The sequence below is a fragment of the Doryrhamphus excisus genome, linkage group LG3 (genome assembly GCF_037039965.1).
Source record: "Doryrhamphus excisus strain RoL-2023G ecotype Guam linkage group LG3, RoL_Dexc_Guam_v1.1, whole genome shotgun sequence".
Lineage (NCBI taxonomy): Eukaryota > Metazoa > Chordata > Actinopteri > Syngnathiformes > Syngnathidae > Doryrhamphus > Doryrhamphus excisus.
Window position 1 is genome coordinate 971,419 of NC_136359.1, and position 27,973 is coordinate 999,391.

General features: G+C 46.5%; 3 protein-coding genes across 9 annotated transcripts; 2 read left to right on the plus strand and 1 right to left on the minus strand.

Annotated features, from left to right (window-relative positions):
* The first annotated feature begins 745 nt into the window (after positions 1-745).
* On the plus strand, positions 746-4,877 carry LOC131127889 (outer dense fiber protein 2). 4 transcript variants are annotated; one of them, XM_078789416.1, is made up of 17 exons: positions 746-1,349; positions 1,423-1,521; positions 1,596-1,726; positions 1,896-2,013; positions 2,102-2,233; positions 2,297-2,374; positions 2,472-2,543; positions 2,632-2,748; positions 2,822-2,899; positions 2,965-3,074; positions 3,141-3,276; positions 3,358-3,468; positions 3,537-3,764; positions 3,846-3,964; positions 4,029-4,191; positions 4,269-4,394; positions 4,463-4,877. In XM_078789416.1, the coding sequence occupies exons 1-17, from the start codon at positions 1,251-1,253 to the stop codon at positions 4,607-4,609; spliced, it is 2,064 nt and encodes a 687-aa protein (XP_078645542.1). In that variant the 5' UTR covers positions 746-1,250; the 3' UTR covers positions 4,610-4,877. The 4 variants fall into 4 exon arrangements, with proteins under 4 accessions (XP_078645542.1, XP_078645543.1, XP_078645544.1 ...); XM_078789417.1 differs by having other exon boundaries at positions 2,300-2,374; XM_078789418.1 differs by having other exon boundaries at positions 747-1,349; positions 3,846-3,946.
* On the minus strand, positions 4,732-7,422 carry ptgesl (prostaglandin E synthase 2-like). The gene is made up of 7 exons (XM_058070221.2): positions 7,099-7,422; positions 6,429-6,617; positions 6,297-6,352; positions 5,965-6,117; positions 5,689-5,889; positions 5,412-5,529; positions 4,732-5,337 (listed from the first exon to the last, which is right to left on the minus strand). The coding sequence occupies exons 1-7, from the start codon at positions 7,375-7,377 to the stop codon at positions 5,209-5,211; spliced, it is 1,125 nt and encodes a 374-aa protein (XP_057926204.2). The 5' UTR covers positions 7,378-7,422; the 3' UTR covers positions 4,732-5,208.
* Positions 7,423-7,497: 75 nt separating this feature from the next.
* LOC131127885 (ral guanine nucleotide dissociation stimulator-like) lies at positions 7,498-27,875 on the plus strand. 4 transcript variants are annotated; one of them, XM_058070202.2, is made up of 18 exons: positions 7,498-8,262; positions 17,527-17,831; positions 18,773-18,847; positions 19,010-19,203; positions 20,018-20,142; positions 20,238-20,453; positions 20,540-20,643; positions 20,736-20,820; positions 21,169-21,246; positions 22,256-22,342; positions 22,427-22,459; positions 22,554-22,675; positions 22,768-22,863; positions 24,055-24,256; positions 24,318-24,392; positions 25,653-25,922; positions 25,996-26,110; positions 26,178-27,875. In XM_058070202.2, exons 1-18 carry the CDS (start codon positions 8,242-8,244, stop codon positions 26,351-26,353), a joined length of 2,379 nt encoding a protein of 792 aa, XP_057926185.2. In that variant the 5' UTR covers positions 7,498-8,241; the 3' UTR covers positions 26,354-27,875. The 4 variants fall into 4 exon arrangements, with proteins under 4 accessions (XP_057926185.2, XP_057926183.2, XP_057926184.2 ...); XM_058070200.2 differs by lacking the exon at positions 7,498-8,262 and adding an exon at positions 11,506-11,664; XM_058070201.2 differs by lacking the exon at positions 7,498-8,262 and adding an exon at positions 12,189-12,272.
* Positions 27,876-27,973: the final 98 nt, after the last annotated feature.

The window sequence follows — 27,973 nt, forward strand, 5'->3', positions numbered from 1 at the left end:
GCTCCACCGCACAGTAGCTAGCTGGCTAGCTAGCTTTGTTTTTAGCATCCTCGCCGCTCAACAGCAATCACCCATTGTTCGCATTTTTGACTTTACGTGTTCGACGGTGGGATGTTTTTATTAAGTATAGATACCACAGCCATGCGTATTAGTCGACTTAAATGGCCTCCCTGTGGTGGTTTACGAGGCTAGTGATGCTAGGTCAAACGCGGAAATGCTTTGTTCAAAAACAGGAAGTGGCCTCATAGCGACTTGTTACCCGCTCTTACTGCGTACAAAGTTGTTTTTAGATTAGCACATACATGAGTGTGGCGTTTTTTACAAGTTTAAACTGAAAAATACCACCCAAGAACGGATTTCTTGTTTCGGCTAACGGGCTAGTTATCTCTGTAAAGGCGGAAAGGCTTTGTTTGAAAACAGGAAACTGTGTCATCTGGACCATTCCGCCCCTAAACAATGACGTAAATGTTGTTTTTAGATTAGCGCACGTTTTCTCTCACTTGAATTGAACCAACAATAAAACCGATAGCGACTGAGGAATTTGGGGTAATTTCATATCGACTTTCTAATACCGGAAGTGGCTGTCTTTAGATGTTAGCAACTTTGTTTTTAGCGCTCACAAACCCTTATTTTGTAGCAAACACGAACCCCATATTTAGGGGTCCAGACAGATCACTTCAGCGGCGTGTTGCGATTTATAGTCGTAAATACCACCATCGAGGGTCAGGAGCGGGCTTTTGTGGCGGACGATGGGCGAGTTTGTGCCAAGTCAAAACCGGAAGTGCATTGATTGGAAGCGTATTGTCCATTCTCTAAATTCTCCATCGTTTTCCCCACTTTTACCACACATACAAAACATACCAACGTCTTTATTTGACTGTATTTTAAACCATAACAAAAATAAAACTATTTGGAGCGTATCTTGTATCAGTATCGGCGTTTTAAAGCCAAGTCCCTCTCGAACTGCAGTAACTCTGGGCAACGCTTACCCCCAACGAACCGCCACCAATCACAGCCCTGGATTCTTTAAACGAACCAATCAGAATACGCCCGTGTCACCCCTCTCCACCAATCAGTCGTTTCCAAAGGCGTGCCTTCTCGATGGTTAGTTTGTGTTTTAGTTGTTCCACTTTTTGCTAAAAAAAAGCGATAAAACTCACAGAAAACAACGCCGCGTATTGAAACATCCACAGTGAGGTTGCTAGTTGAAGTTAAACACGTAATGCGGTGGAGTTTGACGTCGCGAAAGAATGAGAACGCGACATTCGCCCCCTCCTGTTCACGTCCACGTCCCGGAAACCACGCCAGTCCATGTCCACATGAGGAGGAGCCCCACCAGGACCCCCCAGGTGAGCCTGGGTGTTGTTCTTAAACAGATGAGATATAATAGTTGGTATATTTTGATGAATGGATGCGTTCCAGGACAGGACCACAGACGCTCAGGTGAAAGGCGAGCGGGGCAGGTCAAGAGGTCGCGCCCCGTGGATCCCTCCTGGAATATCCTCCCTCAGGCTAGACCCGGTCTCTTCGCCCCCACTCCGATGTTGTCCTGCTAGCGTGTCGCCACCGCGGCTGACCCTGCTTGTTGTGTGCAGAGAAGCGGCAGAGGGGCGTCAGACGGCGTCCGGCAGGGGAGCCGCGAGCAGGACGATGATGACGACGTGGACGCCGTCGCCCAAGACCTCAGCGTCCTTCTCAAGGAGCAACAGAGTCAGCGTTCAAAGAGGTAAGTGTCTTCGCTTCTTTTTGCACTTGGACGCCACGTTCCATGGAAAGGGGGTCCGCTGGGGTCCGCTGGGGTCCACGACCCATCAGGTTCTGGTCCCCGTGTTCTCTTCTTATCACTCAAAATGGCCGCTTCTGTTGACCTCTGTCATCTCCTTTGTGGCTTTCAGGGGGGCCGACGGTTCCTGCGACGTCCTGCTGCAGGCGCTGGTGGAGGCGGAGGTGGACGGCGTGGCCGTGGCCAACCAGCTGAGCGCCCTGAAGGAGACGCTGGACGACGTGTCGAAGGTAACGCCCGTGCTCCGTGGCTTTTTGGGGACCCGGGGGCGGAAACGGGGGGGGCGACACGGACACCAAGACTTGCTCGGCGTTGCAGGACAAGCGTCCGTCCAAACTGCAGACGTCCAGACTGGGGCGCCAGCGTCGGCTTTTACTGGAGAAGATGGAGATCTTCGACAACACCAACCACGGCCTGCGGGAGCTTCTGAGGGAGCGAGCCGACTCTGAGGTGCGCCACCTTTTTTTTTATCCGCCGCAGCTTTGACACCCTTCATGTTCCGTGGGCTTCCAGCAGGGGGGGTCGCTCAGGCTCTCTGAGGAGAACCAGGCCTTCAAGAAGAGACTCGCAGACTGCCAGGCCGACAACGTGGTGAGTCCGCTACATGTGTACCGCAGGGGGGCGTGTCCCAAGTCCCCCTTGGGGGGCGTTAGATGCTAACCGTGACCACCCTGCTTGTCCCGGCCAGAGGTTGGTGTCCAAGCTGTCGGACAAGGAGAAGGAAGTGTCCCGCCTGGCCGAGTGTCTGTCCTTTGAGAAGGTGACACGCCGTCTCCCAAAGTTCACGTGTTGCCAGCAGGCGTGACGCTGACGTCTTTGTCCCGCCCCCGCCACCCTGTCCCCCCCAGGAACACGCCAAGACCTCGGAGGAGCTCTCCAGGATCCTGGGCTCCACTCGCGACCACCTGGAGTCCCAGCTGAGCCGCAGCCAAGCCGAGAAGATGCAACTGGCAGCTCAGCTTCAGGTGAGCCTTCGGGCGGGAACGGTCTGTTCCCGGGTCAAACGGCGTCCGTGTTAACAGTGTCGTTGACGTTCAGGAGAGCTACCGGCAGCGGCAAGGGAACTGGGACCACGCGGCGCTGGCCGAGGAGGCGTCCAGACGACTGCGGGAAAAGGTCGGTCCGCGGAGACGAGGCTAACCTGTTAGCTTAGCATTATTATTATTATTCTTATTGTGAAGGAGTCCCAGCTGGCTCAGGCGTTGTCCACGTGCAGCGACCTGCGTCTGCGCCACGCCAAGGAGGCGTCGGCCAGGGGTCAACTGGAGGACGAGGTCGCCGCCCTGAAGATGTGAGTCCCCCCCGTGGTCGCCACTTGACGCTGAGACCAGTTCTTCAGTCGGTTCTCGCCTGTCAGTCAGGTGAGCGAGCGGAGCGCTCAGCTTCACGTGGCCGAGGAGCGAAGTCGTGCGGAAAGGGCGGCGCTTCGGGACGAGCTGCACGGTCTGAGCGCCGACAAGGCGTCCGTCACGCTGGACAAGCAGACTCTGCAGGTACGTGCTAGCCGTGTACTAGCATCCTGTACGCAGTAGTACTACCTCGGTACTGTAAGACGGGAGTACGTGTGATGTCAGGCTCAGGTGACGGCGTGTGAGGAGAAGCTTGGATTGGTCCAGGATGAAACACGCCAACTCAAGACCTCGCTGAGGAAACAGGAAGCCATGTTGGATAAGTACAAGAGGAAGGTACGCTACTTCTAGATGCAGTACTTGAAGTATAAGCGTAGTACATGGTGATGGTCATGTGACGTCAGGCCCAGCAGGCTGAGCTGCAGTGGGAGGAGTTGCGCGTCAAGGGGGCGGAGCTGGAGAAGGCCGCCGCGTCCCAGGAGAGGGAGAAGGAGGAGCTGAGGGAGGAGCTGGCCCGCCTCCGCCAGCTGGAGGACCTCCCGGAGCGGCTGAGGAGGGCCCGGCAGGAGGCCGACGCCCACCAGAGGAGGAGCCTGGAGCACAACTCTGCCCTGGCCGAAGTCAGACGCAAGGTAGGCGAGGGGCGGGGCGGCCGCGCGGATGGGCGTCCATGTTTCCTGGCGCCACTCTGACGTGTTTGTGGGCGTGTGGAGGTGGAGGAGCAAGGCGCCCAGCTGGAGGCGTCCCAGCGCAGGAACCTTCTGCTGCACGAGGAGAACAACGTCCTGAAGGAGAGGGTCCACAACCTGGAACGGTACTTCCTAATTCACACGTAGGTCACGTGACACCCGCCTGCCCCCACCCCCCCTTCAGCGTGCGTGTCGTGCGGCGTGCAGGAAGCTGGAGGACATGGCGCTGGAGAACAAGGAGATGTGCCAGGCCCTCCGCTCCAAGGAGGCCAGCGTGCAGAGCGTGGAGCAGCAGCTGGAGACCAAGGTCCGGGAGTGCGGGGTTCTCACCCGGCAGCTGCAGCAAGCTCTGGATGACGCCCATCAGCAGGTGGGACGCCCCGGCACCGCCCCCGTCCACCCCCACACACACCGCTCACCTTCTCCGTGTCCCCGCCCCCCCTGCAGGCGGACGACAGCATGCACCGGGTTCTGGCCAAAGAGAGGGCGTCCCAGTCCAAAGCTTTGGACCTGCAGGGTCAGCTGAGTCGAGCCGAAGCCGAACTGAGTCAGCTTCATCGCAGCAAGGAGGAGGTACCGCCTTCTGGCTTCTTCTGCCAGGTCTGACCGCCAAGCCGCCTGACGTCTCGGTTCTCCTTCAGATGGAACGCCGCTTCCAGAACCAGCTGAAGAACCTGAAGGAGCGCCTGGAGCAGTCCGACTCCACCAACCGAAGCCTGCAGAACTACGTGCACTTCCTGAAGACCTCCTACGGGAACGTCTTTGGAGAGTCTTTGCTCTCCGCCTGACCCGACCACCCAGGACCACCGGATGGGGGACCTGGATGGATGGGTGGAAGACAGATATAGATGGATGCAGCGACCATGGTACTCGAGCTAAGCTTCCTGTGTGTCCTGGAAGTGAGGTGGCTAAGTGTTAGCATTGGAATGGAATGGCCTTTATTGTCATTATACAAGATATACAACAAGATATGACATTGAGCTCCAGCTTTGCAGGCGGATAGACTGTGTATCACTGGAAGGGAAATGGAGTGTCAAAATAAAAGCTGTAGAGGAAGTGAAATGTTTATTGGACTTTTTTGACAAGGTCGTGTCAGGAAGAATTGTCTTTATTTACAAACTATGCACATGAATGTATGACTTTCCCACAAGGCGCTTCGAGTGTGAGAGCGCCATCCGATGGCAGTGTCCCAATGCCGCACCTTAACCCCACCCCACACACACGTGACATCCGGCGTATTTAAGAGCTCAGCATGACCCATCGGCCTGATTTCAAGGAGGAAAGCCAACTATGAAGAACGAGAGGAAGGTGCAGTTTCCCCTTCGGCCACCGGAGGTCAGTAACGAGTCCCGGCGGTGCATTCTCTCCATCGGCTGGCGTGTTTGGGTCAGTGGCGTCCCTGGTGGTTCTGCGTGGCCGCCTCCATGCGTCGGTACCAGTGCTTCACCTTGGTGTTGGCCATCATGTCCTCAAAGGCCTGCAGGCCCTCCATCACCCGCAGGACGCCAAACACCGCCTGCCCGGGACGCCACACACAGGACATTGGGTCTCCGTACGTGCCTTCATTTATGGGGGCTTTGCTTTCCTCACCAGGTCGGCCAGGTTGGGACAATCCCCGCCCATGAACTTCCTCTTCCTGCCGATGGCGGCCACCCAGTCGTTGACGGCCTTGTAGAGGTCCTGCCTCACGTCATCCTGGAGGTTGTGTCTGCACCTCGCAACCAACAAGGTGTTAAGGGAGAGGGTGTGGGGGGCAAAGTTTAACATTAGAGCCCTCTAGACATGACATAACACCCCTATAGTCGCTTTTACACTCCTGTTACCCAATATAGTTTGGGCTTATTGTGCAATAAATGCCATTTCTCACCGGCTTTTCAGCCTCTTGGCGATGATGAACATGGCGGCCGCCCCCACGTACTTGGCGAAGAAGCCCTCGAAGGCGCCAAACTTGCCCTCGCGCACGATGTAGTCGAAGGACGCCAGCGCCTCGCCGGTGGTCCGATACACGTTGGGGGAGATGAGGTGCACCAGCCAGTCGTCGGCCCACTGACGCCACTTCATCTCCTCCCTGGACGGGGAGGTCAGACTGGGAGCTCAGCAAGAAAATACCCCCGGTCCCCCATGGGCGCCCCCCCAGGCTTACTTCTGCATGCCTTTCTCCGGGTAGACCAGCGCCGTGTCGGCCTCGCTCAGCATCAGCCAGTACTTGTTGCTGTACTCCGTCACCTCCTTGCCGCCCTCGTTCACCGACTTCATCTCAGGGTAACAGCGAAGGATGTCGGCCATGTTCTTCCCCCTGCCGGACGCCGGTTAGCCTCTCTTTAAACACCCCCGTTTCGGAGTCACCGACACAAAGTAAACACGCTCATGCTAACCGCCACTAGGCGGAATAACAACCATGTTAACTCAAAAACAGGTGTCGCAAGGCATGCTGGGTAGCAGGAAGCACCCCGAGTACACAATAGTGGGGCTTACTTGCTGACTAGGTAGGTCTTGAGAGAGCTGACGATGACGGACGAGTCGTTCAATTGCTGCCGTTGAAAAGAAAAAATGACATTAGACTTTTTTTTTTTTTTAAACAAAGACGTCCGCTTCCGTGCGTCCTACCACGTCCTCGTCCACCATCAGGATGGGCACCTTCCTGTAGGCGGACCACTTGATCTCCTGACGCATGACGGGGTTGACCTCCACGATGTCGTAGGCCAGGCCGTGGTAGTCCAGGAAGGCTCGTACTTTGCTGCAGAAAGGGCAGGTTTTGTACTGGTACAGGGTCAGCCTCACGCCCCCCTCTGACACCTGAAACAGGAAGTTCATCTCAGACCAAGACGAGGGACGTCATCGTTAGCCATAGCATTGAAAAACCACAACGATTCCATACAGTGTACAAACTATTTGATTCAACTGTTACATTTGTGGATAAAGATGTGAATATTCCATTATAAAGAAGTCTATTGTATAAATTATAATAATGTTTTGTTGATGTGTTGAAAAGCTTTCCCGGTGGCTAGCTAGCTGCTATACGGCTCGTGCGCGACAGTCGTTTCCCGGGCAACTCAGTTTCTCGCGTTGTTTCAGTGACGGACTCTCAACCGGTGGTCTCGCGATACCAGGTACATGTCTTGTAACCTGCTAGCAAAGACTAACAGCGCTACTGCTAACTGGTATCGACGTTAGCCCGGAAGCTAATTAGCTCGTGTAGTTATTCCACTAGTTTGAAAATGTCTTTTACAAACCACACTTCGCCATCATTCTCTTTATTGTCTTAATTCCGTCTCACCTTATGGTGTTCCTGGGCCAGGTGCTGTTGAACCCAGTACAACTTGACAGTGTGGTACAGACCCAGACCGCCGCCGAGCAGAAAGGCACAGCCCATGGCTCTGCTTCCCCCGCCCCGCAGGGAGGACAGCAGCCTGGACCGGCCCCACGTCCCGCCGGAACACCCGGTGCCGTATGCCCTGCGGTAGAGGTGGGTGACGGAACCGGGCCGGCGAACCGCCGGGCTGTCCAGCATTGCCCAGCCGACCTTAAGGAGAGACCTGGTGCAGGCCGCCGCCATGTTGGTTTACATAAAGTCCCACTATGTATCGCGAGAGTTGAACAATGGGCGCTCATTAACCCCGAGTTAGTCTGCTGGGATAAGCGCCGCCCGTTTGTGACGTCACATGTTGAAGACACGCCAGATCCCTTCATCGGTAACTGAATCGCATGTAGCCGTGTTACATATTTTAGTTTTTCACTCTTGCCATTAGAAAGCCGCTAATTGTCATTAGAAACCAACTGTGGTGAGTTCACGGGGCCGCCCGGATTGCGCTACGTGTGATGCGTTCATGAGCGTCGTAAACGGGAGTGGCTGTCATTCTTCTTCGGTCCCTTCGGCAGAGACTCAGCATCCATTAAGAGCATCCGCGGTCGCGGTCACATCGCCGCATCCGAGCCAGAGCGACCGCTCGTCAGCGGGATGCCGGGCAGCGAGGCGGTGTTTCGGTGTGGAGACCCGACGCTGGAGCCCACCTTCCCCCTGCCTGCTTGCTTTCGGAGGGCGGCGGAGCGCCGGAGGATGACGACGGGAGGAGACAAATAAACACTCGATCATCGCTCGCTTTAGCTAGCTAACGCTAGCTAGCAGTTAGCTTAGTGGCTGTTTTTCTTACCTAGGAACCCCCTCCCTCCCCTCCTCGCCAATAAACCCCCCACGCCATTCCCCGCTGATGTGGAGACATGCTGGAGGCGAGGAGGACATTTGTGTCAAGGAGAAAGCATCTTTGCTGTCGACGAGCCTGACGGCTGCGGCGCTAAGCTAGCTGTTTTTCGTCATTTTGCTCCCCCCCCCCCACACCACCACCACTGATGAGGATGCTAGCAGAGGAGAGCGACTGAAGGAGCACCTGAACACATCCATCAAGGTCATGACACTGAGAGAATGATCATGCTGGAAAAACAGGTAAGACAACCAAGGGACATTTTGATTCCGTGCACACCTGGCTGGGCTCATTTGCATGCGGCTAATTGCTGCTAATTAGCCTCACCGATGACCTCCATATGTCACTGCCACCTTGTCTTTAATCTACAATATCATCATCAGCCATGTTTGTTTTAGTTTAAAAAAGAATCCCATTGTAATTGTATTGATTTATACTGCATTTAATGGCGGTTCTTTATGAAAAAGATGCTTGCTAACTTTGATAGCAGTGGAAGTACGGTACAAGTGCTGCATTCAGGGATGCTGGGAAATAGGAAAAACAACAAACGTCATCTTTTTGGATGGTTGTAAAAATATATACACTAAATATATATTGACTCGGGTCTCCTAGCTGTGAGGTCTGCACGCTAACCACTCGACCACCTCGCCCTTTTCAATTCAATTTGTGTTTATTTAAATATTTTTATCAATAAGTAATATTATTTATTCTACTATTAATAATGAATAAAAAGTCATTATTAATAATCAAACTTTTCTCTCAAAATTGACAAATAAAAAAATAGCTGTGGTGATATTATAAATAATAAAATAGTGAAAATATGACTATTTAAAAATAAAATATGCTTTTTTGGTGAATAATATTAAAATATATATTTTGTAATTACTATAACACATTTATAATAATAAAATAAATGAGAATTTGACAGCAAAAAAAGTAATGTCAACAAAACTGCTCACCATCTTGGGGAGGGACTATATGGAATATAGATATGAGAAAAGTTCTAATTATGAGATCAAAAGTCATATTTATGAGATAAAAAGCCATAATTGTGAGATAAAACACTTAAAATTATGAGCTACGTGAAAGTATGCGACTTTTCTTTGTCTTATATGTCTTATTTTCCCTTTTTATGTCTAATATATTGGGTAATAGGAATGTAAAGGTGGCTATAGGGGTGTTATTTTATGTCTGGAGGGCTCTAATAATGTTAAAAAAGTGTATTTAGAAGGTGATAAACAGGTTTTGTACGTTTTCCCTCAGCATAGGAACATACTGCAAGTGAAAGGTGAATATAGGGGTGTTATTTCATGTCTAGAGGGCTCTACAGATGTCAAAAATTGTATTTAGAAGGTTCTAAACAGGTCTTCCATGTCTTATTTTCTCTTATTATGTCTACTATATTTTGTAATAGGGGTGTACAGGTGACTGTGGGGGTGTTATTTCCTGTCTGGAGGGCTCTAATAATGTTGAAAGGTGTATTTGGGAAGTGTAAACAAGGCCTGTGTCAGTCTGTCAGCTGCGAGGCATGGTGGGCAATGGAGAGAGCGAGAGAGAGGGTGGTCGGCGGTGCGGCCGCGTTGCCACGGCAACCCCCTTCCAAAAGCACTCTGCTGTGGGACGCCCCCTGCATGCGTTTCAGCTGCATTTGCACATGAATCGCAGCTCGAGCCTTGCTTTGTTCCCACGCGTTCCCCCGGGCGACCCGCTCGGACGCATGGCCGCCACGTGAGATCAGGCGCCCGGTGTGAAAATAGACGCTTTCATTTGTACCTGGCCAGATGTTGCCGTGACGACAGGAGGGGCGGGACTGTACAGCGATGTACATCCCGAGTCAGCAGGAAGCGAGTGTAACATGGACTGTAAATCTGCTTTGTTGTCTCCTCACGCAAACACGCCATGGCCGCCTTTGCTCGCCTGTACCAAGACCAAGAAAGGGGGGGGGGGCACAGCAGGCCTGCAGATGTTTTCTTTCAAAGAATACAGTTAGAATATTTGGATCATTAAGTTGTGGGAAAAGTGAACGTCCTATGAGGATATAGTCTACATATTATGGCAATAAAAGAAGAAAATAGTTGGACAATAAAAAAAATGTACTAGAATAAATATTAGAAAAAATAATGTCATTTTAGTTGGTGACTATAGGGTTGTTAGTTAATAAGTTGTTTTAATAAGTTTACGCACCTATTTTCTTTTATTATGTCTGTTTTATTGGGTAATAGGAGTGTAAAGGTGACTATAGGGGTGTTATTTCATGTCTGGAGGGCTCTAATGATGTTAGAAAATTGTATTTAGAAGGTTGTAAACACATATTTTCTCTTGTAATGTTTACTATATTGAGTAATAGTAGTGTAAAGGTGACTGTGGGGGTGTTATTTCATGTCTGGAGGGCTCTAATGATGTTAGAAAATTGTATTTAGAAGGTTGTAAACACATATTTTCTCTTGTAATGTTTACTATATTGAGTAATAGTAGTGTAAAGGTGACTGTGGGGGTGTTATTTCATGTCTAGAGGGCTCTAATGGTGTTAGAAAATTGTATTAAGAAGGTTGTAAACACATATTTTCTCTTGTAATGTTTACTATATTGAGTAATAGTAGTGTAAAGGTGACTATAGGGGTGTTATTTCATGTCTAGAGGGCTCTAATGATGTTAGAAAATTGTATTTGGAAGGTTGTAAACACTTATTTCCCCTTATATTGAATAATAGCAGTGTAAAGGTGACTATAGGGGTGTTATTTCATATATAGAGGGCTCTAATTATGTTAGAAAATTGTATTTAGAAGGTTGTAAACACTTATTTTCTCTTATAGTGTCTACTATATTGAGTAATAGGAGTGTAAAGGTGACTGTGGGGGTGTTATTTCATGTTTAGAGGGCTCTAATGGTATTTTAAAAGGTTTACACACCTATTTTCTTTTATTATGTCTACTATATTGGGTAATAGGAGTGTAAGGGTGACTATAGGGGTGCTACTTGATGTGTAGAGGTCTCTAATGATGTTGGAATGTGTATTTAGAAGGATGTTGGCGTCAAGCAGAGTCAAGTCGTTGTGTGGTGAGATGACGCCATGACGGCATGGCCTCTGAAGGACAGTCCTGTCGTCCAATGGGGACAGGTTGGTGTTAAACACCAGCAGCTGTCTGCGGCGACATGGAATGCGGCCGCTGTAAACAGGAAGTAGATGCTGCATCGGATTGGCACGCCTTGAAGCGCCGCCATGGCAACAGAGGAGGACCCATCAAACATTTTATGGGAAGGCAGCCAGGCAGCGCTCGCCATTCCAGCAGGTGTCTCCCACAGAGAGAGAGAGAGGGGGGGAGGGGAGGGGGGCGTCAGCAGCTGCAGAGGCGAGAGCCCCCACAAGTCACGGCGCCATGGATGGAAAGCGTGCTAGTTCCTCTTGAATGCTGAAGAGCAGCAGAAGATGATGGACAGACAGAAGAGCTGAGGAGAGACGGAAGAAGGAAACGGTTTGGGAGGGGGAGGGGGGCGCGGATGCAGACATCGATCCGTGCAGGCCGGGGCGGCGCGCACGTCGACACAACAACATGGAGGACGCGTTCGACGTGCACCGAGCGCTCGCTCAGCCCGCCAGGATGTGCAGCATGTTGGATCTGCCCGTCTACTTCACGGACCACATGGTGAGGGCGCCGCCCCACGCCCCATGCCCCACGCCCCACGCCCCACGCCCCACGCCCCACGTTTGTGTGTGTGTGTTTCATTTACGGCTTACTCATGACGATGATGTCAATACAATTCATCTGTTCCAGGGTCAAACTGTGATGCAGCTTCAGTCATAATGTTGGTCGCATTACTGTGTGGGGCGCCCCCCCCCCCCCCCCCCCCTCCCGATATTTGGACGTGCGGGGTCGTGTAGTACCGCCCGTGTCCGCTAGGGGAGCCGTGATAAAGCTCATCAGGGACCTTCCCACACCTTTCATCGCCTGGCTTTTGCTTTTGCTTTAGCTTCTCGGCGCCAAGCTGTTGTTGTCCACGTTGTTGCCGGCTTCACCTCGGACGGACCCGCCGGGCTCCCTTTGACCCGTTAGCGTCGGGTTAATTTTTTCCCAGCGGTGTTGACACAGCTGAAAAAGCAAACACGCGCGAGAAGAGCGTCCGCGGGGGGTTGGCCTGATCTCTGAGGGGGTTCGGAGGGGGCCTCGTAAGCGCCGGCAGATGTATCGGTGGCGGGATGTGGCGTTGGAGCCACTGGACGTGCGGGCTGCTGGTCAGGACAGGAAGACGGAAGGTGGGATGCTTTCCCTTTCCCTTGGGATGCTTTCCCTCTCATGACTTCACGCTTTCTCTATCATATTATTATTGGGACCTCTTCTTCTTTTGTATTTCAACTTCACGCCGCTAGGATGACTTTACTTCATACTTCTGCTCATCGTATTACTACCCTTGTTTGTTTACATTTGGAAACTATTTTTACTTTATTCTTGGAAATTTTCTTCTCGGAATATTCTGACTTTAGTCCAGAAATATTTTGACTTTATTTGTGTAATATTTTTTACTTTATTTGTGTAATATTTTGACTTTATTCAGGTATTATTTTGACTTTATTCAGGTATTATTTTGACTTTATTCGTGTAATATTTTGACTTTATTCGTGTAATATTTTGACTTTATACGTGTAATATTTTGACTTTATATGTGTAATATTTGGACTTTATACATGTAAAATTTGGACTTTATTCAGGTACTATTTGGACTTTATTCAAGTACTATTTTTACTTTATTCAGGTAGTATTTTGACTTTATTCAGGTACTGTTGTGACTTTATTAGTGTAATATTTTGACTTTATTCAGGTACTATTTTGACTTTATTAGTGTAATATTTTGACTTTATTCAGGTACTATTTTGACTTTATTCGTGTAATTTTTTTTATTTATTTGTGTAACCGTATAACATTTTCTGCAACCTAATTGTTTTGTTTTGATTGTTTCTCATAATATTTTGATTTTTAACATAACCAATTTGTCTTTATTAATTGAGTTCCATGCCACTAAAATGACATTATTATTATTTTTTTCCCTCCCAATATGACGAGGTTATGCTTGTAAAATTGTGAGTTTTTCTCCTCATATTTAGACTTTATTCTTGCCAGTGGCCCCCGGGCTGCGATTTAGACACCCCTTCCTTAACTGAACCTTTTTGGAGGGTGGCACCCTCTGTTTTTGGATGCTGGTTGGGAGCATAAGATTTACTGTTCCCCTCACCCATTCGGGTGGGATGGGGGGGGGGGCGTCTCCTTCTATTGATCTTCAACAGATGCTAGCCAAATGTTTCAGGCCTCATGTGATATTTGCCTTTCTCCAGTGGATTTCATGGACGTGAGCTCATGTGGCAGGGAGCCGCTGATTGACAGGAGGCGGGGCTTACTGGAGAGGGAGAGAAGTGCTCGGCCAAAAGTGAACTAATCGACCCAAATGCTCTTGCTGTTTTATTTACCCCCCAGCTGCAGCTCCAGATGTTTCCCTTCAACATCTGCTGTGAAAAGTTGTCGTTTGTTGTTTATGTGGCTCCGGACTTGCTGTGCAACGCTGGGCCGCCAGGGGGCAGTGTTACACGGCAGATCAGTAACAGGCGTTTGGTCACCATCCTCAACCAACTGATATTATGAGAAACAAACAAAACACAATAAAGTTGGCGTTTTTGGAACATTAGGTTGGGGGAAAGGTGATAATATTCCGTGAATGAAGTCCTAATTCTGAGTTGTATGCGAGTGTTTCCAGTACAGTAAGTGTCTATGTGGTGTCTGCTGCTGCCATAGTGAACACAAACAACAACACCGCTACAGTTCAGCTTTCGACCACATGGTGGCGGTAATGTGTCAGTCGGCCATTTAACAAGCTAACAGAAGATTAGAAGAAGACTATTCACCTACAACTAGCAATGGATGTGTTTTTAAAACGAAAAAATGAAGACAAAAGTGGTGCCCACATTTCGTCAAGTACCGCTTTCTAAAAGGAGGAAGAGCAACATCTGATTTTAGCTTGTTAGCTTGTTAAACTGTGAGTGATTTGATTTATTATTGAAAACAAATGAATACGATCAATTAAATCTATACTGTGTTAATATTTAATGGCCACTCTGTACAGAGAAAGTGATGCTGCCTTCAGGGGCACACTGGAGGTCTTGTACTTGGTGGTCGTACCAATGGAGTATATACAGGTTACCTCGGTAATCGTGTACTGATGGTAGCTTTTAGCTTTAGCGGGGTGTTCGTTTGAACTGACTGGACCACGAAATGTACTGGGTAGCGACTAAATAGGCTCCTTTAATCTTGAATATGTCATTGTCCGACTGCAACAAAGGCATCAGGCCGCTATGGGCGTGGCTTAGCACCCCCCCAGCCTGAGTCACTCTTCCCGTAAACACTCTGCTAGCCAGCCTGCTTGCTAGCCGGCTAGCTAGCCAGCTGGCCGCCACCACGCGAGCAAGACGGCGGAGCGATTCGGAGCTCGAGCGAAGCCGACCGACGCGCGGCTCCCGCTGCGGTGACGGAAGGCTCCGCACGGGCTCTCGCGGTCCGAGATGTTCGACTCGTCGTGGAGGGCCCCGAACGTTTGGGACGCGGTGAGGCTGGAGGTGTCCGAGAACAGCAGCCCGGTGGTTCTGCACAGCTTCACGCATCTGGACCCGGACCTGCCTCTGCGGGAGGTACGGATGGGATGGGTGGGTGGACTAGCTTTGATCAGCAAGATATGTATTCTGTACTACTGACGTCTACCAATTGCTAACAACAATAACTGTCTTATGTGGGTGTCGGCTGTGTTTGGAATTGGTGTTGCCAAAAAGCATCAGAGTGAGAGGTCTTAGCTTGTGTGCAGGATGCCTTTGGGCTCACGTTGATCCCGGTGGTCCCGGTGGTCCCCACCAAAGTGTTCTGTGGGCCTCACTGTGCCGATCCAAACCAGTTTGTCCTCCTCGGCTGTCCTACATATTTGTTATGTTTGTGTCACTTGGCAAAACTGGACATTTTAGTGGGGGGGGGGGGAGCATGCCCCCCCAACAACATTATTACCTAAGAGATAATCCTGCTGAGGCTGAGGGGATTCCTCCGCCGCCTTTCTTCGCCTCCCGCCGGACGTCACTTGACACGGTGGGTGTGGTCACATGGGTTGGGGGGGAGGTATGAAGTGTGTCATCTGGAGTTTGCCCATTGGACACTATGGATCTGGTTACTGCTGACACACATGCTTTGTGGCGCCGCTTCTTCATCTCACATTGATGATGATGATGATGATGACAATAGACAGACATCACGGCTATCCGTTCACGTACACACGTCATGGAATCACGTCTATCCATTCACGTACACACGTCATGGAATCACGTCTATCCATTCACGTACACACGTCACGGCTATCCATTCACGTAAACACGTCATACAATCACGTCTATCCATTCACGTACAGACATCACGTCTATCCATTCACATACACACATCATGGAATCATGTCTATCCATTCACATACAGACATCACGTCTATCCATTCATGTACACACATCATGGAATCACGTCTATCCATTCACATACACACATCATGGAATCATGTCTATCCATTCACATACAGACATCACGTCTATCCATTCATGTACACACATCATGGAATCACGTCTATCCATTCACATACAGACATCACGTATATCCATTCATGTACACACATCATGGAATCATGTCTATCCATTCACATACAGACATCACGTCTATCCATTCACATACACACATCATGGAATCATGTCTGTCCATTCATGTACACACATCATGGAATCACGGCTATCCATTCATGTACACACGTCATGGAATCACAGCTATCCATTCACGTACACACATCATGGAATCACGTCTATCCATTCATGTACACACATCATGGAATCACGGCTATCCATTCACATACAGACATCACGTATATCCATTCATGTACACACATCATGGAATCACGTCTATCCATTCACATACACACACATCATGGAATCACGTCTGTCCATTCATGTACACACATCATGGAATCACGTCTGTCCATTTATGTACACACATCATGGAATCACGTCTATCCATTCATGTACACACATCATGGAATCACGGCTATCCATTCACGTACACACATCATGGAATCACGGCTATCCATTCACGTACACACATCATGGAATCACGGCTATCCATTCACGTACACACATCATGGAATCACGGCTATCCATTCACGTACACACATCATGGAATCACGGCAATCCATTCACGTACACACGTCATGGAATCATGTCTATCCATTCACGTGCAGACATCACGTCTATCCACGCATGAACAGACGTCACGTCTATCCTTTCACGTACACACTGTCATGGAATCATGTCTATCCATTCACGTACAGACATCATCCTGGCCGGCATGCTTGGTACAGCTAACCATGTCAGCATCGCCATGTTAGCCTTTAGCTGTCAGTAACCCATCACAAGTACGCAGAGTAAAGGAGGAATTTGATGCCAATAAAGTGGTAACATTATGAAGGCAAAGAGATGAAATATTCCAATATTATATCTATGTATGACTATGGTAGATATGTGGTCTTTTTTAGAAGTCCTACTACTTGTGTCGTGATCCATTGTAGAGGGCGTGGTTTGCGTGGTCTGGTCACGTGACTCGCGGTGGCCATCTGTCTGCCCGTGGCCGAGCCCTTCCACGCTATTGATGTGTTTTTCTGCGGGAAGGAGGGCTGCGGTCGCCGTGGCAACGGCTGATGAATAGCGGGCTCGCCGTGTCCGGGAACGGGATTTGTGGGCGCCTGATAAAGCGCCTCAGCTTGTAGCTCATCATGCCATCGTTTCCGTGGTAACTCATTCTAAATATGTTTTTTAATTCAATCTAATGTAAAAACATATCTAAGAAATACTTACAAATATTAGACATATTTATTTACTTCATATAATGTAAATATAAAATTAGCATACAAAAATATATATTTTATATTATGTTATATTTATCTTACAACTAAACTTATCAAAGTAATCTTTTTTTACTTAATCTAAAGTTAACAAGGTTAAAATATAAAAATATTTGTTACAATTATAAAGAGAGGTAAAAATTATAAAAATATCTTTTTTTTACTTCACATATATAAAGCAAATTATAATGAAATTATAAATACAATTATAATATCTAAAAATATTTGTTGGAAAATAAAATATTTTTTACTAACCCAAAATAAAGTACAAAATATATAGCATTTTTTCAGTATATAAAATACAAATTATAATATGAATATATTTAAAAAATACTACATTGATAATCCAACCTTCTAAATACGCTTAAAGCCCTCTCGACATGAAATAGCACCCCTATAGTCACCTTTCCACTCCAATGAGCCAATATGGTCAACATAATCAGAGAAAATAGACTTGTGGATGGATAGATGGATGGATGGATGGATGGATGGATGGATGGATGGATAGGGCAGCGCCCCTGCGTTCTTCTTTAAGTTTTCCGTGTCTTTACCAGAGCTCAACGCAGGAGATTGGCGAGGAGGTGGAGGACGACGCCATCTTCACCATCACGCTGAGGAAGGTGCAGCTCCACCACTCGTCCAGCAAGGGGCAGCGATGGCTGGGCGTGGAGACGGACTCGGCCCTGAGTCTCTACGAGACCTGCAAGGTCCGCACCATCAAGGCGGGCACGCTGGAGAGGCTGGTGGAGTACATGGTGACGGCCTTCCGGGGCAAGGACTCCACCTACGTCACCATCTTCCTCTGCACCTACCGCTCCTTCGCCACCACCAAGCAGGTGCTGGACCTCCTGCTTAACAGGTACGCACGCGTGTGTGTGTGTGTGTGGGACAGCTTCGTGCGGGGGCGTCAAACTGGTTTCCACCACGGACTGCAAATTTTGTAGTAATGGTTTTATTCAAATAGAAGATATCATAATGCATAGTTTATATTATATCAATATCAATTATTTACATTTCAATGAGAAAATCTCAGATACATAACAATAATAAATAATACTTTTAAATTGGATTTGGCAACAAATATTGGAAAAAACGTGTATGTCAAAATTGACAATATTTTTATAAATGTTATTTTTTACCACAACTTATATTTACAATAGACTGTTTAAAAATAAATAAATACCTGCATTTAATTGTTTTGTCATAATTGCTTGTGTGTATATATATATATATATATATATATATATATATATATATATATATATATATATATATATATATATATATATATATATATAAACTACAAAATAGCTACATTTTTATTATTTAGAATATTCTTAAATATTTTATTTCCTTTATATAAGGAAATATATTATAAGATATATATGTATATATTATTATAAAATATATAAAAATATTCTAAATAATAAAATGTCTTTATATAATGGAAAATACAATATTTAATAATAGTCTAAATAATAAAAATGTTTTTTATAGAAAGGAAATACAATGTTTAAGAATATTCTAAATAATAAAAATGTCTTTATAGAAAGGAAATACAATATTTAAGAATATTCTAAATAATAAAAATGTCTTTATATAAAGGAAATACAATATTTAAGAATATTCTAAATAATAAAAATGTAGCTATTTTGTAGTTAATTTCATCTAATAAAATCTTGCGTGAAGGCTCTTCGTTGCTCACTGTCGCCCCCAGAGGAGCATTGTGGCACTGCAAGGAAAGTAAGCAAGGGCAGCTGAGATTTTATCGCCAATGTTGTCGGCGGTCCTCTCTCGCAGGTACGCGAGGCTCCAGAACGTTCCAGTGGCGGCGGCCCATCGCGTCTCCCAGGACGAGCGCACCGAGTTGAGAAAGTGAGACACTCGCCGTCCTTCACCGACACCTTCACCTTGGTCTTTATCAGCTAGTTGATTCTTTGGGGCTTTGTCCCAAAGAAGAACGCCGCTTCAGACATTCCTCAAATGACTGAAGCCTCACTGTATTTAGGCTACATACGTGTTCATGTTCCGTCACAGCACGGTGTCGTCCATCCTGGGGGCCTGGCTGGACCAGTACTCCGAGGACTTCTGGAGTCCTCCAAACTACGACTGCCTGCACCAGCTCCTGTCCTACCTTCACCTCCACTTCCCCGGCTCCGACCTGGAGCGCCGCGCCCGCAACCTGCTGGCTCACTTCCACCGCCGGCAGCAGTGCGAGCCCGACCCTGACGGTAATTAGGACCTTCGCTTCGGTTCGTTGACGCGTCAGAAACACACCGTGGTGGAACCTCGCCTTTTCTTCGTACAGAAAGCCCACTAGTAACACCCCTCTAGTCACACTTTTGCACTTTTATTACCCAATATAGTGGACATAAGACAATTAAAAAAATAAGACAACCTGTTTACAACCTTCTAAATACAGGCTGAAACATTATTAGAGCCCTCTAGACATGAACTAACACCCCTATAGTCACCTTTACACTTCTATTACCCAATAGAGTAGACATAATAAGAGAAAATAAGACACAATAGACCTTTAAAATAACTACTTTCACAATATTAGAGCCCTCTAGACGTGAACTAGCACCCCTATAGTCACCTTTACAGTCCTATTACCCAATATAGTAGACATAATAAGAGAAAATAAGACATAATAGACCTTTGAAATAACTATTTCCACAATTTTAGAGCCATCTAGACATGAACTAGCACCCCTATAGTCACCTTTACACTCCTATTTTCCAATATAGTAGACATAATAAGAGAAAATAAGACATAATAGACCTTTGAAATAACTATTTTCACAATTTTTAGAGACCTCTAGACATGAACTAGCACCCCTATAGTCACCTTTACAGTCCTATTATCCAATATAGTAGACATAATAAGAGAAAATAAGACATAATAGACCTTTGAAATAACTGTTTTCACAATTTTAGAGCCCTCTAGACATGAACTAGCACCCCTATAGTCACCTTTCCAGTCCTATTATCCAATATAGTAGACTTAATAAGAGAAGGTAATTGGTGTGTCTTCTCTCCTCAGGGGACCACATGGGCTGCCCTTTCGCCACGCAGGAAGAGAGCGGCTTTGAGGACGAGCTCCCCGCCTTCAGCTTCCTGTCCTTTGACCCCATCATGGTGGCCGAGCAGTTCACGCTCATGGATGCGGTGAGCGCCGCCTTTCCCTTTAGCGTCCCAGGCACGCTCCTGGCGTCGCCTCGCGTTTTGATGTGACCTCGCCGCCTTCCTGTCTGGCCGTGCAGGACCTGTTCAAGAAGGTGGTCCCGTACCACTGCCTGGGGGGCATCTGGTCCCAGCGGGACAAGAAGGGCAAGGAGCACCTGGCGCCCACCATCAGGGCCACGGTGGCCCAGTTCAACTCCGTCACCAACTGCGTCATCACCACCTGCCTCGGCAACCCCACGCTGAAGGCCAACCAGAGAGCTCGGCTGCTGGAGAGGTGGATCGACGTGGCCCGGGTCAGGACGCGCCCTCGCCCCCTTGCCCCCTCACCCCCTCACCCCCTTTTCTTTTTTTAACTGGTTCTCCTTCTGCTGCCTTTCAGGAGTGTCGGATCCTGAAGAACTTCTCGTCCTTACGAGCCATCCTCTCCGCCCTGCAGTGCAACGCCGTCCACCGCCTGAAGAGGACCTGGGAGGAAGTCTCTCGGTGGGTCGGGTCGGGTCGGGTCGGGTCGCCGCTCCGTCCTCAAACGTCTCAAACGTGCTCTTCTAAGTCATCACCTTCTCCTTGGCCCGCAGGGAGAGCTTCCGCACCTTCCGAGAGCTTTCTGAGATCTTCTCCGACGACAACAACTACTCGCTCAGCCGAGAGCTGCTGGTCAAGGTGAGACGCGGGGGGACCAGGTCCTGATCAACGTAGGGGGCGTGCTCGGGGGCCGGCTGGCCGGGCCCGCCTCCGTCTTGAAGCCGTGTTAGGGGGAAACCCCTGTGCCCCCTTCCGTGTACGTCATAGAGGCCCCCTCTGGCTGGCGTAGATAACTTGGGGGAACACCCCCGCCCCCACCCCCGGCCGTGACCTCGCTCTATCAGTTTCTAGCAGCCGCTTCCAGTTCCATAGGTAGCGATAGACGGAGTCCCACAGGGCTACAATCCATCTGCGGTGGCGGGGGTTGGGCTTGCTTTGCTGACATGACATGACATGACGACCGCCATTTTGTGTGTTTGCTCTCAGGAGGGCACTTCCAAGTTTGCCACCCTGGAGATCAACCCCAAACGGGCTCAGAGGAGACACCAGCAGCAGAGAGACCTGGTCAGGACCTTCACCTTCACCTTTGCAACACACACACATAATCTTTAGCCCTGTGATTGGCTGGCCACCAGTCCAGGGTGTACCCCGCCTCTCGCCTCAAGATAGCTGGGATAGGCTCCAGCACGCCCGCGACCCTCGTGAGGATAAGCAGTAGAAAAGGAATGAATAAGTCTTTAGTGTGCGCAGGTGCACACTTGTGTACTTATACTTACTCTTTTTAGTGCTAAAGTGTGCACTTTTTGTACTTGGGTTTAGTCTTTTGAGTACACAGAAGCACACACTTACGTACATACTTACTCTTTTCAGTGCATGTGTGCACACTTGTGAACTTAACACTAAGTCTCTTGAGCACATACTTGCACACGTACACTCGGCACTAAGTGGACGAGTGCACACTTGTGTAGTTTAATTTAGTATTTAATTTAGTGTTGTGTGCACCTCTGTATTAACACTTTAGAGTGCACAATTTTGCACTTCTTTAACTGGTGATTGCTTAAGTGCACACTTAGTCTTTTATACTAACGCTTGCGTAAGAGTGCATAATTGCACACTTGTGTACTTACCCTTAGTCTTGTGATAGCATACGTGCGCTTGTGTACTTCTGCCTACTTTTTTGAGGGTGCATGAGTGCCCAAGTGTGCACCTGTGTTTTCACACTTAGTCTTTTGTGTATTTACACTTGGTCTTTTGAGTGCACAATTGCACACTTCTTTTACTTGTGATTGCTTAAGTGCACACTTTGAGTGCATCAGTGCACAATTTCAAACTTAAAACTTCTTAACACATATGTAAGAGTGCATAAGTGTACTTACACTTAGTCTTGTGATTGCATAAGTGCGCTTAAGTACTTCTGCATACTTTTTTTTTACACTTGCACTTTCTTACGGGTGCACGAGTGCACACTTGAGTCTTTCAATGAGTGTTTGAGTGCGCATGTGCTAATTGAACTGTGAGGGGGGGCGGGAATGGAGCGTGAGGTGATCCTGACGGTGCTTCTCGCCGGCGTCAGGGAGTGATGCAGGGGACCATTCCCTACCTGGGGACCTTCCTGACGGACCTGGTGATGATGGACACGGCCATGAAGGACTACACGGAGGTGGGCACCAATGCAGCGCCATGTGTCACGTGTGTAAGGAAGCTGTGGCGGTGTCAGTCAAGGAGGTGTGTGTGTCTCTTTCAGGGTGGTCTGATCAACTTCGAGAAGAGAAGAAAGGTGTGTGTTGTTTTTTTTCCCCTGCAAAGACGGTGGTCTGTGCGAAGTGTGCGAAGTGTGCGAAGTGTGTGAAGTGTGTTGTCGCGGTGTGCAGGAGTTCGAGGTGATCGCCCAGATCAAACTGCTCCAGCTGGCCTCCAACAACTACAGCTTCACGCAGGACGGACACTTCCGAGAGTGGTTCGCCGGCGTGGAGAAGCTGAGCGAGGCCGAGAGGTGAGCCCGGCGGCTCCAAACATTCTCCTCTCCGGACGCCGACATTCTCTTCCCGTTCTCCTCCCTCCCTTCTCCCCCCCTTTCTCCCCCAGCTACCAGCTGTCCTGTGACATCGAGCCGCTGTCCGAGTCGGCCAGCAACACGCTGCGGGCCAAGAAGAACGGAGGAATCATGAAACGCTGGAGCGAGTAAGTCTGATCCCGTCACTAATTGGTCCCGGGACCCGCTGCTCGTGGAGAAGAGCGATGCGTGCCTCGGCGTTAGCATCTCCAAACGTATCCGTTAAGATTATGACCACCCCTTCGTTTTAAGTAATACTCGTCAGTAACACTTCAAGTTTTTTACTTCATATAAAATACACTATCATTTTCATTAGTTGATTTATTATCTTTGGCAATATTTTAATTTTTTTATTTGAATTATTTTTTATTATATTCTAATATTTCAGTATTTGTACTGATTTGAATATCTTAAGTTAAAAACAATTATTCAAAATCTTTTTTCTCTTTATCTAAAAATAATATAAAAATCTTTATATTATTTCCTGTCCTTCCAAATATATTTTAAATAAAAATTATTTCATGAATTATTTTTTTAAATGTAATCTTTACAGATATATTTTTTTCAAATACGTGTTTTTTAAAACAATTTAAAACTGTAACAAATCAAACAGTATATCATTTTTAATGACTTATTTGGACTGATTTAAATATGAATCTATATATCTATGAAGTTAAAAATATCTTAATTCGTTTTTAAAATGTTTTTATTACATATTTTGACTGATTTAGATGTATTTAAATTAACTTAAAAACAATTTTACGCCAAAGACAATCTGTCTTTCTAAACGTATTTAGAAGAGACATTTTTAACACAAAATGAATATTTTGTAGGCGTTTTACTGTTTCCAAAAATATTTGTGAAATATATTATTTAATTAGTCGTTTTAAGATAATTTCATTTTTTATAGATTTTTTTCGACAGTTAAAACGGTTTTAAAAAATTTAATAACATCAAACATTTTTATTATCTTTTAATTCGTTTTTAAGATGTTTTTATTACATATAATTATTATAAATTCAAAAAATCTTTCTTAGCTCTTGAGCCAATTTTGAGTCTATTTTTATGTTTCCAAACATATTTTATAATTTCATTTTTAATTCATCATTTTTTCTTATGAATTCAGTTTTTACATGAATATTTTATCAAATTTATTATATTTATTTTTTAAGTTAAATACAATTTCAATTTTTTTAATGATTTGTATTTATTATGTTTAATATGTGGTTCTTTTTACTGATTAAAATATATTAAAAGGGTTAAAAAAAATGACCACATGGAAAAAGTAGCGAAACGGTCAACTGCGTGTGTGTCTGCAGTCGTCAGCTGGCGGAAGGCGGTTCCGGCGCGGTGGGCTCTCATTCCAAGTCCTTCGACCACGCCCACTTCAGGCCCTACCAAGGAGGCGGCGGGGACAGCGGCGACGCCCTCAGCGTCACCTCGGTCAGCTCCAGCGGGTCGGACCTGGAGGACGTCAACGCCAGCTTCCTGTCCGACTCCCCGGAGGGACACGAGAGGAAGGTGAGGAGGACCCCGCCCCCGTGGGCGCCTTCTGCCGTTGACGCTTTGGTTTTGGTTTTAGACGTCCACGCCTTCCGTCAAGCTTTCCGTTTCTGCGCTGGGAAGAGACGCTCCGTCTGCGGACACCGCCTCCACGGTAAAATTAGACCCCCTTCCTTTCTGGACTTGGTGTCTCCCGCAGGGCTGCAATCTACTTGTGGCAGAAGGATGAGGCTACATTATGAGGGAAAACAGCCTCGTTTTATAGAATGATATCATTTTAGCAGAATAATGTCAAAATATTAAGAGAAAAAAAGTCATATTATAATGATTAAAAAGATGTAATTTTAGCAGAATAATGTCAAAATATTAAGAGAAATAAGTCATATTCTAATGATAAAAAAGATGTAATTTTAGCAGAATAATGTCGAAATATTAAGAGAAAAAAGTCATATTCTAATGATAAAAAGATGCAATTTTAGCAGAATGTCAAAATATTAATAGAAAGTCATATTCTAATGATAAAAAGATGCAATTTTAGCAGAATAATGTTGAAATATTAATAGAAAAAAGTATTTTTCTAAGGATATAACAAGCTGCAATTTTAACAGAATAATGTCAAAATATTAAGAGAAAAAAGTCATATTCTAAGGATCTAAAAAGATGCAATTTTAGCAGAATAATGTCAAAATATTAATAGAAAAAAGTGATATTCTAATGATAAAAAAGATTACATTTTAGCAGAATAATGTTGAAATATTAATAGAAAAAAAGTCTTTTTCTAAGGATAAAAAATCTGCAATTTTATCAGAATAATGTCAAAATATTAAGAGGAAAAAAGTCGTATTCTAATAATAAAAAATATGCAATTTGAGCAGAATAATGTCAAAATATTAAGAGGAAAAAAAGTCATATTCTAAGGATCTAAAAAGTTGCAATTTTATAAGAATAATGTCAAAATATTAAGAGAAATAAAGTATTTTATTTTAGTAGTATAATAAAGTATAAATAAAGTATAAATATTGTAAAGCATCAAACTAATATTAAGAGGAAAAAATATCTAAGGAAAAATAATTGTAATATATATATATATATATTTGTAAATGTATAAGAAGAAAGTTGAAGTAGTGGTAGAATCCAAAAATGGAAAATAATTTATCGATAAATAAAGATGAAATATTAGGAGAATAAAATGATAATATTGACAGAAAATGTGCTAAAATATACTTTAAGAAATATTAATTTGTAATATTATGAGAAAAAATAACGCAAAGAATCGAGTTTTAGTTTTAGGAGAATGAGGCCGGTATAAGTGAATAAATATTATAAAATGGAATTCGCGATGAGGGGCGGGGCCAGAGCCCAGCGCCTGTGCCACGCCCCCTAAAAGAGCGCCCCGCCTGTCGCCCGGCTGCAGTTCTGGGAGTGCACGTCCCTGTCCTCGCTGGACACGTCCGGGATGGGCTCCAGCTCGGGCTCGGCCTCGGGTTCCAGCACGGCGTCGTCGTCCTCGGTGTCCTCGTCCACGCCGCTGTCGGCCTCCTCGCGCTCGCACAAGCGCTCGGCGTCGGCCGTGTCCAACTACTCCACGCTGTCGCTGCCGCTGTACAACCAGCAGGTGGACGACTGCTGCATCATCCGGGTCAGCCTGGACGTGGAGAACGGGAACATGTACAAGAGCATCCTGGTGAGCTCGGAGGGACGCCCCCACCGGACCCCGCCCCCTGTCATTTCGGGCCCCTGACACTGTGTCTGTTCAGGTGACCAGCCAGGACAAGACGCCGGCCGTCATCAGGAAGGCCATGATCAAACACAACCTGGAGCGCGAGAAGACGGAGGACTACGAGCTGGTCCAGAAGATCTCTGAGGACAAAGGTAAGGTCTCGCTGACCCGGTCGTCCCAGGCCCCCGCCCCTCCCAAACTCCTCTTCTCATCCCACAGAGCTCCGAATCCCGGACAACGCCAACGTCTTCTACGCCATGAACTCCAGCGCCAACTACGACTTCGTCCTGAAGAAGCGGGGGCCGGCGCGGGCGGCACGCGCCAAGACGGTTGCCAGCTCCACGCTGCCTCGCATGAAGCAGAAGGGACTGAAGATCGCCAAGGGCATTTTCTGAAGAGCGCCTTAAGGAGCACCTCAAGCACTCGGCGACCTTTGCTGCGTCGACAGGAAGTCTTGGCGGCTTTGTTTACATGGCGGACATTTTCCAAGCCACGCACTTTTTACGTGCACGCCCCCCCCCCCCCAACCCCTGCCGGCGTGGAGTGTACAGAAACCATTCCTCGGGAGTTTGAATGTGTCGCCGCGATGTCCGGTTGGGCGGCGTCGCATGGAGCGAAGGTGGGCGGAGCCCCGGTGACGGCGTTTCCCTCTCAAGACTTTGTACAGATTGGCCTCTCCTCCGCTCTGACCACGGTGCTGCTAATTCCCTCTCCAGGGGGCCAATCGGCCGCTTCCGTGCGCCCGCCGCCATCTTGGAAAACCTCCCGTACCTCAACACCCCCCCCCCCACGCACACACACACATACACATGTCAATCACTACAGTTCTTACTTACCACTCCCCTTTATCTCATCTTTATGGGATTAAAATATGAGCTGATGGAATGTTGACATGATGGCCTAAAAGGCATTATTATTATGATTATTTATATTATTATTGTTATTATGATTATTATTTTGAGGTAAAAAGTACACAATTTGAAAGTTGAGAAAGTCGAAATTGCGAGATGAAATTTAAAAAAAATTATTCCATTATTAGATACATTTTGTCACTCAGAATTGAGATAAAAATGTAAATTATGAGATAAAAAATTTAAATTATGAGATGCAAAAATAATTATGAGATTAAAAAAAATTAAATATGAGATTGAAAATTAAAATTGAGATTAAAAATTTAATGAGAAAAAAATAAAAATATGAGATTAAAAATTTTTAATTATGAGATTAAAAATTTTTAATTATGAGATTACAAAATTTTAATTGTGAGATTAAAAATTAAAATTGAAATTAAAAAAATTAAAATTAGATTAAAAAAATTAAAATGAGATTAAAAAATTTAAATTGAGGAAAAAATTTAAATTATGAGATTAAAAAATTAAATTTGAGTTTAAATACAAGTTTACAAAAATTAAAAATGATGAGACGGTAATCCAAATTCTGAAATAAAAAATAAATAATGTAATAATAAGTTATGAGATGCAGCAAGGTTCTGAGGAAGTTCTTCCAACATGGCGGCTGAAGCCTCCCAAAAGAAGGCGTGTCTTGTCCTCTGGGGCGGGGGTGAAACACTGCTAAGTGGACTGATGCATTATGGGACATGTAGGAAAAGCACCAGCTTGGATTGTTATGTTGTCTTCACTGTTCACTGCCACAAGACGTTGGCCTGACACCACTGCCGCCATCTTTTGCCTTTTTTTTTTTTATTTTTTTGCTTGGGTTCTTTAGTCGCGCATGCCGCATGGTCGCCATGGTCGAATGAACCGCGGTCCGAGGCGGCAAGTCCACGCGGTGACGAGCAGATCACGTGACCCCGCCTCCACCCTCTGCCCCACGTCCAGCACTGTGAACACTCGACGCTTGGCCCGTGTGGTCGGGACGGGCACGGCGAGTAGCGGAGGTGCCAAATTAATTAATTAATTAATTAAAAAAAATTTTTTTTTTTTTTTTTTTTACATTTGTCCGGGGGAAAAAAAACAGATGAAAAGACTTGGGGATTAAGTGTGATGTTGAAAAGT

Coding starts and splice junctions, on each gene's coding strand:
- LOC131127889 (XM_078789416.1), top strand. CDS start 1,251: ATGAGAACGCGACATTCGCCCCCTCCTGTTCACGTCCACGTCCCGGAA. Junction 1,350..1,422: donor GCCCCACCAGGACCCCCCAG/GTGAGCCTGGGT, acceptor GATGCGTTCCAG/GACAGGACCACAGACGCTCA. Junction 2,375..2,471: donor ACTGCCAGGCCGACAACGTG/GTGAGTCCGCTA, acceptor TGTCCCGGCCAG/AGGTTGGTGTCCAAGCTGTC.
- ptgesl (XM_058070221.2), bottom strand. CDS start 7,377: ATGGCGGCGGCCTGCACCAGGTCTCTCCTTAAGGTCGGCTGGGCAATG. Junction 6,618..7,098: donor TGGCCCAGGAACACCATAAG/GTGAGACGGAAT, acceptor TTCCTGTTTCAG/GTGTCAGAGGGGGGCGTGAG. Junction 6,353..6,428: donor TGATGGTGGACGAGGACGTG/GTAGGACGCACG, acceptor TTTCAACGGCAG/CAATTGAACGACTCGTCCGT.
- LOC131127885 (XM_058070199.2), top strand. CDS start 14,565: ATGTTCGACTCGTCGTGGAGGGCCCCGAACGTTTGGGACGCGGTGAGG. Junction 20,644..20,735: donor ACCTGGGAGGAAGTCTCTCG/GTGGGTCGGGTC, acceptor CTTGGCCCGCAG/GGAGAGCTTCCGCACCTTCC. Junction 21,247..22,255: donor ACCAGCAGCAGAGAGACCTG/GTCAGGACCTTC, acceptor CGCCGGCGTCAG/GGAGTGATGCAGGGGACCAT.